The 15636-nt window shown below is 46.8% G+C and overlaps 1 protein-coding gene across 1 annotated transcript in view; it reads left to right on the top strand.

Moving 5' to 3' along the window:
• Positions 1-15636, top strand: part of LOC147611142 (U5 small nuclear ribonucleoprotein helicase) — a 194069-nt gene that overhangs the window by 149957 nt on the left and 28476 nt on the right. Inside the window, exons 40-41 of the mRNA XM_086785805.1 lie at positions 5944-6099; positions 6253-6396. Coding sequence (XP_086641931.1) covers positions 5944-6099; positions 6253-6396 — 300 coding nt within the window. The remainder of the gene's footprint in view (positions 1-5943; positions 6100-6252; positions 6397-15636) is intronic.

The raw sequence follows: 15636 nt of genomic DNA, 5'->3' as shown, positions 1-15636 counted from the left end.
GGCCAGGCCTCCGCAGGGGCTTTCAGCATGTTTTGGACACTGGGGTGATGCCGTAGAGCTTTTCAGAGGGCTTGATCTATCTTATCCCCAAGGGGGAGGGGAGTATCAGATGACATTCGGCATTGGAGGCCTATTACGATCCTCAATACTGTCTACAAGGTCTTAGCAAAGGCCTTGAGTTTGAGGATCCAGCCCTTCCTGGGGGAGTTGATTCATGCTACTCAGACAGGATTTGTCAAGGAGCGCAGTATCCTTGACAACATCTTTACTTTCTGGGAGGCGACGGCCCGAGCTAGATTTCTTGGCGAGGACTTGATCGTGATGCTTCTCGATTTTGAGAAGGCATACGATAGAGTTGATTGGGGTTTCTTAGAGGGCACTATGCTTCGCCTGGGCTTTGAGCCAGGATGGATCAGAGGGGTGGCAGCTCTGTATTCCATAGCTCGCAGCCAGGTGCTGATTGCAGGAGGACGGGGGCCGAGTTTTGAGCTGACCAGATCAGTCCGTCAGGGGTGTCCTCTCGCCCCTTTCCTTTTTCTCTTCTTTGAGCTGACCAGATCAGTTCGTCGGGGGTGTCCTCTCGCCCCTTTCCTTTTTCTCTTCTTTGCGGAGGCTATGAGTATGTATTTGACGGCAGAAGAGGTTGGTTTGAGAGGATTGCAGCTCCTAGTCCGGGGGGAGGACCTGCTTGATGCTGAGTTTGCAGACGACACAGGCTTATTTTTGCATGGCCATGAGGCCAATCTTATTCGGGCTGAGCAGTCGCTCCAGGTTTTTAGTGCAGCTTCGGGAGCATTGATCAATTGGCGCAAGACAGTGGCCTTTTGGATCAGTAGTGCTCCCACTCCGGCATGGAGCCCGGACCCCGGTTTTAGATGGATTCCTCCAGGCACAGCAGTGTGGTATTTGGGATGCCAGATTGGCCTAGATTTGTCACCTGAGCAGCAGATTGCCCCGCTGCTTCTGAGCATTCGGAAGAAGCTATTGTATTGGAGTACAGCTCGACTATCCTTGGCTGGGAGGGTGGTGGTGGCAAATCAAGTGCTGTTAGCGACCATGTGGTACATTACGTCTTGCTGGGATTTTCTCGAGCTCTTGCATCAGCCAGGTACAGAGGCTGATCAGGAACTTTCTGTGGTCTGGGCGGGACGGTCAGCCAGCTCGGGCAAAGGTTGCATGGGCAGTTATTACACTTCCGCTGGCTCAGGGCGGTTTGAGCATTATAGATCCAGTCAATCAGAGTAGAGCCTTATTGGGGAAGCTTATTGTTCGGGGGTTGCTTCCAGGCGCTGAGCCTTGGAAAGAGCTCCTCTTGCAGCGGCTGCAGGCTCGGGCGCCCCCAGCAGGGGGTACTTGGGCACCAGAGATTCGCTGGATCTTCATAGAGATGAGGAGGACAGGCCTCAGTAGAGGATGGGAGGACAGATTTGCTTTGAGTATCCTGAGAGCTTGGGAGCTGCTGAGACCGGGGCTCTCTCAGCGACCTCCTTCTTGTGTTGAGGAGCGGACCAAACAGCCGCTCATCTGGAGCCCAGCGGTTCGCACGGAGCAGGGTCATATGCTGGGTTCTCGGCCTCGTCTAGCCTGGGGACCTTTAGCGGCAGGCCCAGCTCGTAGTTTTGGAGACTGGCAGGCTTTCTGCAGTCTACCAGAGGAGATCCAGGTGGAGAGGCTGAGTCACTTCAGAGGGGGGGTTGATTATGAGGGATGATATTCAGGAGGCACTCACAGAGGAGTGGTTCACGCCTCTCGAGCCAGTGGCCCCACGGTGGATGGGAGCCTTTACACAGTTGGAGATCTTGATTGTTGTCAAAGCTAGCACTGAGGATGGCAGATGCCTCTACTATGAGATTCAGGATGAGGACAGACTCCAGAGAGTGGAGGTGGAGTCGCCTTTGGTTGCAGAGTGCACCTTTCAAAGGATTCGGGTAGTGGCCGCCGCTTCTCGGAAGTGGCATATTGACCCCGACCCTGCTGATGTGCTCCCGGATTGGCGCATATGGGCATATGCAGCGCGCCCCTTGGCCCGGCTACAGTGGGACCCCGGGGAGCACGAGTGGCATGATCCTTATGCATCCCTTGAGGCCACAGAGATCACCTTTTTCCAGTATACTGTTCGGCTGGGGCAGCATATTTTGACGGCGAGGAGGACGGTTTCTCCAGCGGCAGCGGGGCATTGGCGACTATTACAGGGACTCTCACAGGAGTTCCTGGAGGATTTCTGGGCTCGGCTCTGGGCTAGTCGACAGGCCCGCAGGATCTCGACTTTTCAGTGGCTGGTCGCCCACAGGGGCTCAGCAGTTGGCACTTGGCTTGTTTACAGCGGTCTTCCGGCGGCCTGCGTCCGATGCGGCCACCCTATGGAGACACAGAGACATTGCCTTTGGGATTGCCCTCAGGCACAGCAGATTTGGCTGCGGATGCTGCGTATTCTGGCCCCCCTCTCTCCAGAGGGTATGTTTACGTGGGGTGCCGCTGCTTGGTCGACTTCATCAGGGCCTGCTATGGGCTATGAGATGGAGCAGGGCAGTCAGGCCATCAGATTTATTAGAGGCCAGCCTCGCCTGGTTCCGGCACCGGATTTCTCGTCCGCCAGCTGGACACAGGAGAGGGATTTACGATGGGAGCTCCTCAGCAGCCTCACCATCTGGTTCACCTGGAGGGCCCGGTGCTTTACGGCCTTTGAGGGGAGATTGGAGCCACCAGCAGAGACTGTACGGGGGATTTGGCAGGAGTTGATCCACACCCTGCGAGGACAGTACGACCGCATCCGGGGAGACTCGGATGAGGCGATCTTACGGCGCCAGGCCCTTTCACACCACTTGGCGCTGTGGCCCTTTCTACACCTTACACACGGGATCCCCCCGTTGGCACTACAGGCCACCTGTTTGGCTCTTCCCCCCCCCTATTGTATGATTTAGCCGCTCAGTTCTTTGTACTGATGCTTGTATTTTGCAGCACCTAGGGAGAGTCTCCCGGGCTGCCATGCTGTATTCACTGCTCTATCTCTCTTAGGAGCAGGAGAGATCTTTTGTAGCCCTACGGGTGTTTTTATATAACTAATGAAAGGATCTTTTCTCGGAAAAAAAAAAAAAGTGGCATATGTTTAAGGCTATGGCCAATTTAAGTGCTTAATTGCATTGAGTGTTTTGTAAAACCCCTCATGTTTGTGCTCTCAGAGTTATAGGTGGTGCTTCTAAAGGAAAAAGATGCCCCCTAAACCTCCAACAACAGCTCTCTAAAGGATCCCTCTTGGGGGCCCGCCCATTCCGTGAATGTTCTAGGAGACTATCCGCAGGGCTACGGATGGCAGGAGTGAGATGTGCTCATCGGCACACCCTCTAAACGGAGGGTTTTTGGGGACAGTTTGAATGGGGGATAGTTGCAATATGTGTGCAGACGAAGGCGAGCTACGTGAGCCCTGATCCTACCTTCCTTGAAGACCTACTTTGCTCTCTCCCTACGGTAGGCATACGTGGAACCCCATCACAATAGAGGGTGATGATACGCCAGCAAAAGAGGTACCGCCATTGACACGTGCAGAAATACAAAACAAGACCTCCTCTTGGCTCAAGGAGCGCCGGTTCTTGAGTCTTGATCCTCCTAACCAACGAGTGACGTTATCACTGTGTGGACGGTCTCCAACATGTTGGAGAGAGCGGTTGCTTGAGAGTGGATAGTGGAAGATGCCAACTCGTAGTCCCATGCACTGCCAGGGCGACACTAAAAGGGAAGGAGAAGACCATGGTGCCATTGTCGAGGGTGGCAACTCGAGACTGATAGAGAAGATCACACATAGACTCGAAGGGGTTGGGGAGGTGGGGGTGACTTAGGCGGCAAGACAACTAGCGTGGAAGCATCAATCCTCATCCCCACTGGGTCAGAGAGTTGGTGAATCAGGCGACGCATAACGTCAATTTGCCGTCGTCCTAGAAGGAATCAGGAGCCGCGCTGGGAGGGGGGGTGAAGAGGGGAGGAGAGGAGATAGGACGGGGGAGTGAGGGAGAGTGAGGGGGGAGCTGAGACCCTTGTGAAGCGGGGGGGGGGGGGGGGGGGTGTAGAGGGGGAGGGAGGGGTTTGGAAGCTCTTGATAAACAACCTCATGGAGCGGCATTTGGACAAAGGAATCCTAGGTGGGGCCACCTCCCCAACAAGATCTTGATCCTAAGGTAAGTGCCTAGAATGGTTATGTTACCATTGCCTCAGGGGTCCCACCTATCCATTTGGCTAAGGCGAGGGGCATTGCTGCCCTCTGGCCTCCTCCCTGTCGAGGGGTTTCAGAGTGGGTCTGGGTGTGGATTTTCTAGGCGCCCTCGGCGGGCCTGGCATCAAGGGTAGGGTTTGGCCAGGTGTCACATCTGTTTGCAAATGAAGCAATGTTCGGGGAGATCTAAGTACTCCACACGGTGCAGAATCATCCTGTCCTGAAGGAAGTCAGGAAGTGTGATGACTTGCTGGGAGAGCCTCCGTGGAGGCTATGCATACTCTGATGGAGGGAATCCCAGCTACCCTAGCCACACCACTGAGGCCGCAGTCTGAGGGGATTCCAAGACTCGTTTAGTTTAATGGATTGACCAAACAGCTAAAGGAGGGAGATATACTCCTTTCGGAATCCTCGGAAGCAAACCATGGTGGGGAAGCCCAATAATCTTGCAAGGGGGTTACATTTGGTGTAGCCATGCCCGTATTGGTGATTTTGTTGGGCTCGCCAATGAGGGCTGCCTGCAGCAAATCCCAAATCTGACCACGTGTTGGGGGTTGCTCCCGACGATCTTGCTAAACCAATGAAGAGACCTTGATAGAGGAGACTGTCGATGGCAAGAGTTGGAGGTCCGCCTTCAGCGAATAAGCAAGTGGTGGCAGCCTCGGCTGGGGATGACCGAGGAAGACCAAATGGCGACGACGCTCGCTGAAATCGCTGCAAACTGATCGCGCGGGGGGGGGGGGGGGGGGGGGGGGGGGGGGGGCTGGGGGGGCTTCCTTATCCACACACCCTCCCTACGTCTAGTGAGGTAGCTTGGTTTTAGAAGTTACTTGGTGATATGGGTGAGCCTAAGGATAGGGCAGTTGTCATTTATTGTCCTTCCTCCTCCTCCCCCCCCCCCCCCCCCCCCGCCCCCTGCAGTCCTCGGCGCGCGGGGGAATAGGTAGCGTTAGTGATGGGGTACCTCAGGGTTATTGTGGATCAAGGCCTCGTGTAGCTGTTGTGAGTGTTGTCTAGGGTGACTCTAGGGGCTCAAGGTAGGTCACCGATCAGTGCAAGAAGGTAGCATTTGGTGCTCCTAGGTGGATCGGTGGACTTGGGTACTTTTCTAGGTTGTCGGTAGGTATTGCCATCATGTGCCTCAAAGAAGCTACATTAGGGTATTTATGGACTCAAAGAGCGACCCTATAAAGAGTTGAATTCTGAGAAAAGTGGACCCTTTGAATTGTCCAATGAAAGAACTTGGAATTTAGATCCATCTTATAACACAAGATCAAACATATCCTATATAAGAATAGGGCTTCACATTTAAAAACAAGAAATTAGGTGTACCTTTTTTTTTCTCAACTTAAAATAATCTAAATGTTTTTTTGGGTATCTTTTGCTTGGATTACAAATTTTTCTTTTTTAGAACTTTATATGTCAATAATTCATGAATCTCTTAATTATATGAATCAAAGAAAATGAATTTTTAGTTTGTTTTTTTGTTAAGTAGAGCCTTTATTTTGAATATATTGTATAATTATTACTTAGAAAATTTATATTGACATGATATTTTTTCTAAGCTAACTTTTATTTTTTACTAACACAAGAATATTTTATAATCAATTGATGAATTAATATCATTAAATTATAGTTTTCAATATTTAACATATTTCAAAATTGAAGGTTGGCCTTTTTGTTTACTTTAGGCTCTATTTAACTTTGTTAGTAGATTGCTTACTTAAACTTTTTTGCAGGGTACCGAATATTATGATGGAAAAATCAAACGGTATGTGGATTTTCCTATCACAGATGTTCTACAGATGATGGGGCGTGCAGGTCGGCCCCAGTATGACCAACATGGTAAAGCAGTAATCCTCGTGCACGAACCTAAAAAGAGCTTTTACAAGAAGGTGTGTAGAGTCACTGACGATGTGAAGTGTTCCCTGTCCCAATCATCTTTGAGATTTCCATTAGAGCCACAAGCTTGATGACAAAGAGATGAAGCTGCATGTTTATGACCAAGAGATGATTTGCAATCCTGCATGCAATTTCTGTTTCTGCAGTTTCTATACGAACCTTTTCCTGTGGAGAGCAGTCTTCATCAACAGTTGCAAGATCACTTCAATGCTGAGATTACAGCAGGAACCATTTCAAGCAAGCAAGATGCGATGGACTATCTGACATGGACTTACCTGTTTCGGCGGCTTGTAAGTGGATTCTTAGGATAATGTGGCAATCTAAGTGTGCATGCGCGCGTGCGCACATCCCATTGAAGTTTCTGTGCATGTCTGTGTGTGTGTGTGTGTGCCATGTGTATATGCAATATGGTGGTGTTAAGAAGGCTAATGAGTCATTCTCTCTCGCCTGGGAATCATGCTAATGACAATGATGTAAGCATTGATTAGTTCATGAGGGAGTGTGATAGGAAGGAGGCTTAACCTAGTCCATGTTTTGGTATAGGTGTAATCCTCCACCATTTTGAGTTCACTCACTGAAATTTGATTGCTTTGATTCAAGTACACATTGTTGTTGGAATAACTAGAGTCTCAGTGATCTTGGTTGTTCTCGAAGCCTTTCATATGGAAGTGTGAAAGGGTTTTTTTTTGGTGTGAACACTCTAGGTGTGAATCACCTCTTAGTAAGGGTCCGAAGATAAGGTCTCCGTGCCTATAAATACATTGTACATGATGTGAGTATTATCACTTACTACAGTCATTGTGTTCTTGTGCAATCTCTCTCACTTGAGTTCTATTGCACTCTCTCTCTCTCTCCTCTCTCTCTCTCTCTCTCTCTCTTCCATATCCATGTCTATGCTTCCACACACCATGGCTTGATTTCTCCACCTCTGCTTCCACTCTCACTCACTCCCTCCTAGAATTGGCCATGTTTCCAACATGGTATCACAGCTAGGCTTCATTGCATCGCCATGCTTCACCTTCTACCATTTTGCATTTTTTTAGGGTTTTGCGTTTATAGGGTTTATGTGTTTTCAGTATTCCATGAGCATCTGTGCGTACCCTCCCCTTGCGTTTTTCTTCTACAGCCCACCATCTCTGCGTTTGTCTTCTCATGCACGAATCTGCATTTTCTGATCAGTTGTTCACCTTCACAAAAGAACTGCAGGCCTGTCACCTCACATATTGCATGCGTTTTTAGCTCTCGTAGCCACCCTCATGTGCTGCGGTTTTCACCCCTTGTAGCCGCCTGCTTATGATCTTGCCACCACGACCATGATGTGCGGGACTGCATCTCACGCAGCTCACCCAAGATGCAGCCCCTATAGTCGCCCTTATAGCTGCATTTCAGACGTGCTTATCAGCTCGTCATATGGTGCGTTTTCATATGCTGTGACCACTCCATAATCAGCGTTTTATCTCATGAAGATTACCATGCAATAAAAGCCCATAGAGTCCGCGTTTGTTTCATGGAAAATCCTATGTTGTAGCCGGCATACATTTAGCATTTTCTTCATCAAGAGGACCCTCTCCTATGCTCCACAAGATGACCTGAACCTGCAGCTTTATGAGTCCACTGATCAAAGGTCTTCTACAAGAGTTTTGAAGCATGGAGGCATACTTCATCAACATCTGAAGGGATTCAGCTGTTAGGGTTAGGGTTTGGAAGGTACTTCAGCAAGAGGCGTGAGAGACAGAGAGAGGAACACGACTGCTCATCTATTGATAGTGATAAAAGTGAAGTACAATAGCCACATAAAGAAGTGACCTAAAGGGGGTGTTCACATGGTCCGGCCATAAAGTGTGCGAGGTGGACCAAATCACTTATAAACTATTATAAAGCTAAAACTGGGGGAAAAAAACCTCCACTAACTGAAGTAAAAAGTGCCCCAGTAATCTACGGATGATCACTAGCACTCTTCTGGGTGCATACACAGCATAAAACCCACAAATCCCCCTGGAGTGATATGTGATCACTGTACATCATCCACCAAAAGGAAACAAATTCAAAGCAGTGCGGAATGCTTCGAATTTCGGACGTGGTAATGCCTTGGTGAAGATTTCTGCCACATTCTGATCCATAGGACAGTAGATCAGGCTGATATCACCTGCCTGGAGTCTCTCCCGAACAAAATGATAGTGAATCTCAATGTGTTTCGTGCGAGCATGAAACACAGGATTCCTGGCCACAGCAATGGCACTCTGACTATCAGTATAGATAGGTGTAGGCTCCTCCACTGAAATATCCATATCAGTCATGAGACGACGTAGCCAGACACACTCAACGGTAGTAGTGTAGGCTGCTTTGTACTCTGCCTCAAGTGGCCACTGTGGTCTGTTTCTTGCTTAGCCAAGAAATACATGAAGAGCCAAGAAAGAAACAATTTCCACTAGTGGAATGTCTGGTATCAAAATCACCAGCCCAATCTGAATCACTGTAAGCATATAACTGCATGTCACCCCCCTCAAGATAAAGCAATCCAAGAGACAAGGTACCCTGCAAATACCGGAATACACGCTTCACAGCTTGCCAATGTGACAATCACGGGCTGTGCATGAATCTGCTCAACTGAGATACGGCATACTGAATATCTGGCCGTGTAGTACACAAGTAAATAAGGCACCCAACAGCCTGAGCATATGTAGTGGCATCAAATAAAATACTGTCATCTTGTAGTGACAGTTTCATTCCAGGCACCATAGGAGTGCTGATAGGCTTGCAATCCTGAAATGTAAAATTCTCCAGAGGTTTAGCAACATACCGAGATTGCAACAACCCAATGCCTCTGTTATGCCCAAATAGTAGTGTACGAGCCCCAAATCAGACATGTCAAATGTCTTTTGCAGTATCTCTTTAAAAGCTGCAATTTTTGTCATCATTTGATCCCATGAGCAAAAGATCATCTACATAAAGACTGATGACCAGCAGATCTTTCTCTTCTTTCTTTACATACAAAGTGGCTTCTGATGGACTGTTCACAAAGCCTTGAGTGAGCAGGAAAGCATCTATCTTTGCATACCAAGCTCGTGGAGCTTGTTTCAAACCATACAAGGCCTTTTTCAGCCTGCAAACTTTCCCTTCATGACCATGTTCTGCAAAACCTATGGGCTGATGTGCAGCCAATGCAATGACACACCTAAGTGTCGACATACGGGATGTAGGAGCAAATGTCTCCTCATAATCAATGCCCTTCTTTTGTGCATAGCCCTTTGCAACTAGACGGGCTTTGTACCTATCAATGGATCCATCTGCATGTCTTTTCAACTTATAGACCCACTTAGTACCAATGCCTTTCTTGCCTTGGGCAGATCAACCAAATCCCATGTTTGATTCTTTTTAATAGAATCAAGTTCATCCTGCATGGCTTTGTTCCAATGCACACTGTCTCGTGCATCCACAAATGAATCAGGCTCATCATTATCCTGTAAACTGGCTGCCATAACCAGATTTAAATCCATGATGTGTGCATGCTCATTGGTCCGTGTCTCCCTACGAGTACGGCCAGCAAGAGGACCCTCCAGATGGCTGTCCTGTAATGTCCTCAAATACCATCTAGGTATGTGTCTGACCTGTGGAGCCTGCTGCCCCATATTTGGCTCAACTTCTGGCTCAATAGCTTGCTGAATTTCTGCACCATCTTCATGATTAGCTGGCTGTTCTGTACCCTCATGGGTTGGATCACCAACTGTGGAATGAAACTCCATCGGTAGTAGACCTTCAAACACATCATTTTCAGCCTGATTTACATCATAACCAGCCATGGATATTTCTGATTTTTCATCAAAAATTACATCCCGAGTAGTGAATATCTTCTTGGATAGTGGGTCATATAACCGGTAGCCCTTGCTCTCACGGGCTATACCCAACAAAAATACATTTTGTGGCTTTATCATCCAACTTCCTCCTCAACCCTTTGGGTATGTGTGCATATGCAAGATACCCAAAAGTACGAAAATGTGATACCGAAGGCTTGCGGCCATGCCAAGCCTCAAATGGAGTAATGGAAACCAATGCCTTTGTGGGACATCGATTTAAAATATGACAAGCACACATTACAGCTTCCACCCAAAAGATATGTGGTAGCTTCTTTGTCTTTAACATACATCTGGCCATCTCCATGAGCGACCGATTCTTCCTTTCTGCAACCCCATTCTGCTGTGGAGTATAAGGAGTAGTATATTGATGTTTGATACCTCTACTCTCAAGAAAGGAATTCAACATGTGTGACACATATTCCCCCCCTCGGTCAGAACGGAGAGTTTTAACCTTGCATCCTGACTCTGTTTCAGCAAGTGCTACAAAGGCCAAAAATGCATCATATACCTGTTATTTCTGTGTCAACGGATAGACCCAGCATATACGAGAGAAGTCATCAATAAATGTAGCAAAATAGAAGCAACCTCCTAATGACTTCGTCTGCATGGGACCACAAAGATCACTGTGTATAAGCTGCAACTTTGCAGTTGCTCGTAGAGCCTGATCACATGGGAAGGAAAACCGATGCATTTTACCCAAAATACATCCTTCACATATGTGATGTGGAGGCTTCTCCATAAGAGGTAGGTTTGTCAACATGTTATGTCGTTGCATAAGCATAAGACTGTCAAAATTTACATGCCCCATGCGAGCATGCCATAACTCCGCATCAACCATAGTTGGAGTAAGAGTGAATGCATTATAAGCAGACTGATCCACTGGCTGAAATGCATCCAACTGATAGAGTCCATGACATAATGTACCAGTAAGCATCAAGGTCAAAGCATTAGCTTTGTCTCTGACCATGCATTTGTCATCATCAAAGTGGACTTGCATAACACACTGTGCTAAAGAAGAAATGGACAACAAATTCTTCTTTATCCTTGGTACATATAAAGCATATGTAAGGCGAAGAATAGAGCCATCAATGGCTAATGGCTGTGAGCTGAATCTCCCCAATGCCACGAACTGGATATGAAGCATTATTGGCACACTGAACAGTTTTGCCAACAGGGGCAGGGCCTACATGACAAAACAAATCCCTGCGAGATGTAATATGCTTTGAAGCACCACTATCAAAATACCAAGTACATGCATGCTCTGTCACACTGAGTGTCTTAGAAGACCAAGAGGCATCATAGCTTGCATGTGTAGAAACAGTAATCCCTGTCCTCAACAAAAGAAGCAGTCTCCGGAGGAGCTTTAGAGGCATGATTTACAGACATCCCAGATTTCTTTGCCTTCTCTTTGGCAATCCTCTTCCTACACTCTGTGATGTAGTGACCTGGCTTCTTACAGTAATGGCATTTGCCCTTCTTCTTGGGTTGTCCATCACCTTTCTTGGTATCCCGAGATGAACCACCATCACCTGAATTTTGATTTGAACTCTTTGGCTGAGACTTGCCTTTCCCTTTTTGACCTGTCGTAAATGCTTGTTCAGCATTTGTGTTCATGTTCATATTCTTCCTGATTTGCTCTTCCTGTAACAAGAGAGCAACAAGTTCCTGATACTTAAGGGGCTCAACAGCATTCCTCATGCTGAGGTTCAAAGAGGTATGAAAAGCCAAGTAAGATCTTGGCAAAGAGTTCAAGATGGTGGACACAAGCTGTGTCTCAGGAATAATCTCATCCACATTGATGAGTTGCTCTCTCAAATCCTGCAGCTTGTTCAAGTGGCTAGACATATCATCTCCTTCATGCATTTTCTGATTTTCTAGCTCTCTTTTCAAAAATGAGATCCGTGCCTCATTACGAGCAGCATACATTTGCTCCAAAGTCACCCATGCATTTCGTGAATAGCCAACTGAATGAATATGAGGTATAATAGACCTCTGTACTGACAATGCAATAAGTGATAAGGCTTGTGCATCTCTGGCATCCCATGTCTTCTGAGCATTTGTTCTTTGAACAGGCAGAGACTGACCTCATGTGTATCCTAACTCAACTTTGAAACTGTTCTTACTACCACTGACTGAGTAGAGCAGCAAAAATGGCTCACACAGTGCCAAAATGCCCAAAAATTCCCAAAGTTACTGCACCCAAAACCTTGCAAAAAACCTGTAATAGAGATTTCTTTGCAAGAAAATCTGCCTGTATCTGCCAGAAAATATTCACAGAGAAAATGCCCAAATTTCAAAACTTGTAAAGCTTACCACAAATGTGATTTTTGCAGGTACAAGTCGACTGTCTGCTGTACGGAACAGTAGACAGGCACAGGTCGACTGCAGGCTGTTCGAAACAACTGTACGGAAACAGGTCGACTGTACAGTGCAAGTACACGCAGCAGATACGGTACGGAAACAGCTATCAACAGGTCAGCTGCTGCAGGTATGCACAGCAGGTACTGGACTGCTGCACAGAGCAGGTACAGTGGACTGTACGGCTACAGTACAGAGCAGGTACGGAACTGCAGGTATTGTGCGAACCTGCTCTGCTGTACGGAACTGTTGCTGGCGTCTGACTGTACGAGCAGCTGCAGAGTTCTGAACAGAACTGGTCGCCTGCAGGTGTTGTACGGAGCTGCAGGTTCTAGGCGTGCAGAGCTGACGGCGAATGATACGGACAGCTGACAGCTGGGCGATGAACTGTACGGACAGTTGCACGTGCTGTTGGTCGCCTACAGGTTTTGTACGGAACTGCAGGTTCTAGGCAACTATGTACGGACAACAGCAGGGTACTAATGGCTGGGTGAACCTGGGCGCTCTGATACCAAATGAAGGGATTCAGCTGTTAAGGTTAGGGTTTGGAAGGTACTTCAGTAAGAGGCGTGAGAGACAGAGAGAGGAACACGACTGCTCATCTATTGATACTGATAAAAGTGAAGTACAATAGCCACATAAAGAAGTGACCTAAAAGGTGTGTTCACATGGTCCGGCCATAAAGTGTGCCAGGTGGACCAAATCACTTATAAACTATTATAAGTGAAACTAAGCTAAAACTGGGGAAAAAACCTCCACTAACTGAAGTAAAAAGTGCCCCAGTAATCTACTGATGATCACTAGCACTCCTCTGGGTGCATACACAGCATAAAACCCAACAACATCATCTAGTAACTTTCGGATGGTTCTCTAACAAGAAGTTTAATGGATCATAAGCTTTTTCAGTGGTTTGCTTCCTTCAAGGAGGAGGCACATGCAACACAAACAGATGCTTCAACTTATGATGTTGAGACCACCACAAGGTCTACTCCTATGCTTCTTTCATGAAGCCATGGGATCTTTTGGATTCAGTATGTATGCCTATGTGGTCGGCATCGACATCACTTCTTCGATGAATATATCTAACTCCAGGTCATTTGCCCTAGCCCATGAGCCTAAAAGGATGACCCAAGCATCCATTGCTTGAAAACGGCATCAAAAAAGATACTTTACCGACATATGTTCGAGCGGGGATTCTTCCCAGGCTTTTAATCTATTTTCTATTCTATGAGTCAAGGATTCTCAGTCCGGTTTGTCTCCCAAAATCTAATTATTTTGGATGTCTTCTTGGAGTTGTTGTAATGCCTTGATGCTATAAAAAGCAAGATGTATTCGTATCCCATTGAGGAATTGGGAGGGGTGACTAAGTAATAATCTTAGGTTGCCTCTCTGCAATGATGGATGGAGTTGGAGGCTGGTTGCTTCTTTTGCGTTGGGGTCTCACCACCTTTGCTTAAAGGGGGGTGTTGGAATAATTAGAGTCTCAATAGTGTGAAAGGGTAATTAAATCTTTTGGTGTGAACACTCTAGGTGTAAATTCACCTCTTAGTAAGGGTTAGAAGATAAGGCCTTAGTGCCTATAAATACATTGTACATGGTGTGAGTATTATCACTTAATACAATCATTGTGTTCATGTGCAATCTCTCTCTCACTTGAGTTCTATTGCATCTCTCTCTCTCTATCTCTTCGATATCCATGTATATGCTTCCACACACCATGGCTTGATCTCTCCACCTCTCCTTTCACTCTCACTGACTCCCTCCTAGAATTGGCCATGTTTCCAACATGGTATCAAAGCTAGGCTTCATTCCATCCCTTGAACCTATTAATGTCTCAGTGGAAGATGATGACTTGGAGGGCTTGGCGAAGAATACAAGCCATTTAAGACCTCTATTGTTGTAAGAGATAATGTTTCCAACTTTCGGTATTTGGTGTCTATCTTAATCATAGAAGAGAAGTCTTTGGGTGAAGACTCTTCCTCCGAAATAAGAACACTTCAAAATCGGCCTTCTACTCAATCTCAGGTAGAGGTAGACTATGCGTACTCCCCCCTTGCGTTTTTCTTCTACAGCCCACCATCTCTGCGTTTGTCTTCTCATGCACGAATCTGCATTTTTTTATCAGTTGTTCACCTTCACAAAGGAACTGCAGGGCCTGTCACCTCACATATCGCATGCATTTTTAGCTCTCATAGCCACCCTCGTGCTGCTGTTTTTGTCACCCTTTGTAGCCGCCTGCGCATGATCTTGCCATGACCATGATGTGCGGGACTGCCATCTCACGCAGCTCACCCCAGATGCAGCCCCTATAGTCGCCCTTATAGCTGTGTTTCAGACATGCGTATCAGCTCAGCATATGGTGCATTTTCATATGCTGTGTCCACTTCATAATCAGCGTTTTATCTCATGAAGATTACCATGCAATAACAGCCCATAGAGTCAGCAATATGACCTGAACCTACAGCTTAATGAGTCCACTCATCAAAGGTGTTCTACAAGAGTTCTGAAGCATGGATACATACTTCATCAACATCATCTACAGCAAGAGCAGTCGCTTTCGGATAGGTCTACCTCCTATGCTTCTATCATGAAGCCATGGGATCTTCTAGATTCAGTATCTACGCCTATCTCAAGGCATATGTGTTCGGCATCACTTCTTCAATGAACATATCTAACTCCAAGTGGTCTGCCCTGGCCCATGAGCCTAAAAGGATGACCCAAGCATCCATTGCTTGGAAACATCGTCGAAAAAGGAACTTTACTAACATATGTTCAAGCGGGGATTCTTCCCAAGCTTTTAATCTATTTTCTATTCTATGAGTCAAGGGTTCTCTGCCTGGTTTGTCTCCCAAAATCTGGATATTTTGGATGTCTTTTTGGAGGAGTTGTAATGCATTGATGCTATAAAAGGCAAGATGTATTCTTATCCCAATCAAGAGTCGGGAGGGGTGACTAAGCAATAATCTCAAGTTCGATCATCAGCTGATTGAGGGAATAGCATGGCATGGGAGGTGTGCATGGCTAGATCGCCTCTCTGTAATGATGTGATGGAGTTGGAGGCTGGTTGCTTCTTTTGTATTCGAGTCTCACCACCTTTGCTCAGAGGGGGGGTGTTTGAATAATTAAGGTCTTGGTAGTGTGAAAGGGTTATTAAATCTTTTGGTGGGAACACTCTAGGTGTGAACCATCTCTTAGTAAGGGTCGGAAGATAAGGCCTTAGTGCCTATAAATACTTTGTACATGATGTGAGTATTATCACTTATTGTGTTCATGTGCACTCTCTCTCACTTGAGTTCGATTGCATCTACCTCTTGTAAC

The sequence above is a fragment of the Cibotium barometz genome, chromosome 48, assembly GCF_041138505.1.
Source record: "Cibotium barometz isolate CiBa-2024 chromosome 48, ASM4113850v1, whole genome shotgun sequence".
In the NCBI taxonomy this organism is placed as follows: Eukaryota; Viridiplantae; Streptophyta; class Polypodiopsida; order Cyatheales; family Cibotiaceae; genus Cibotium; species Cibotium barometz.
Note: the sequence above shows the minus strand (reverse complement) of the source record. Positions and strands in the feature narration are given on the sequence as shown.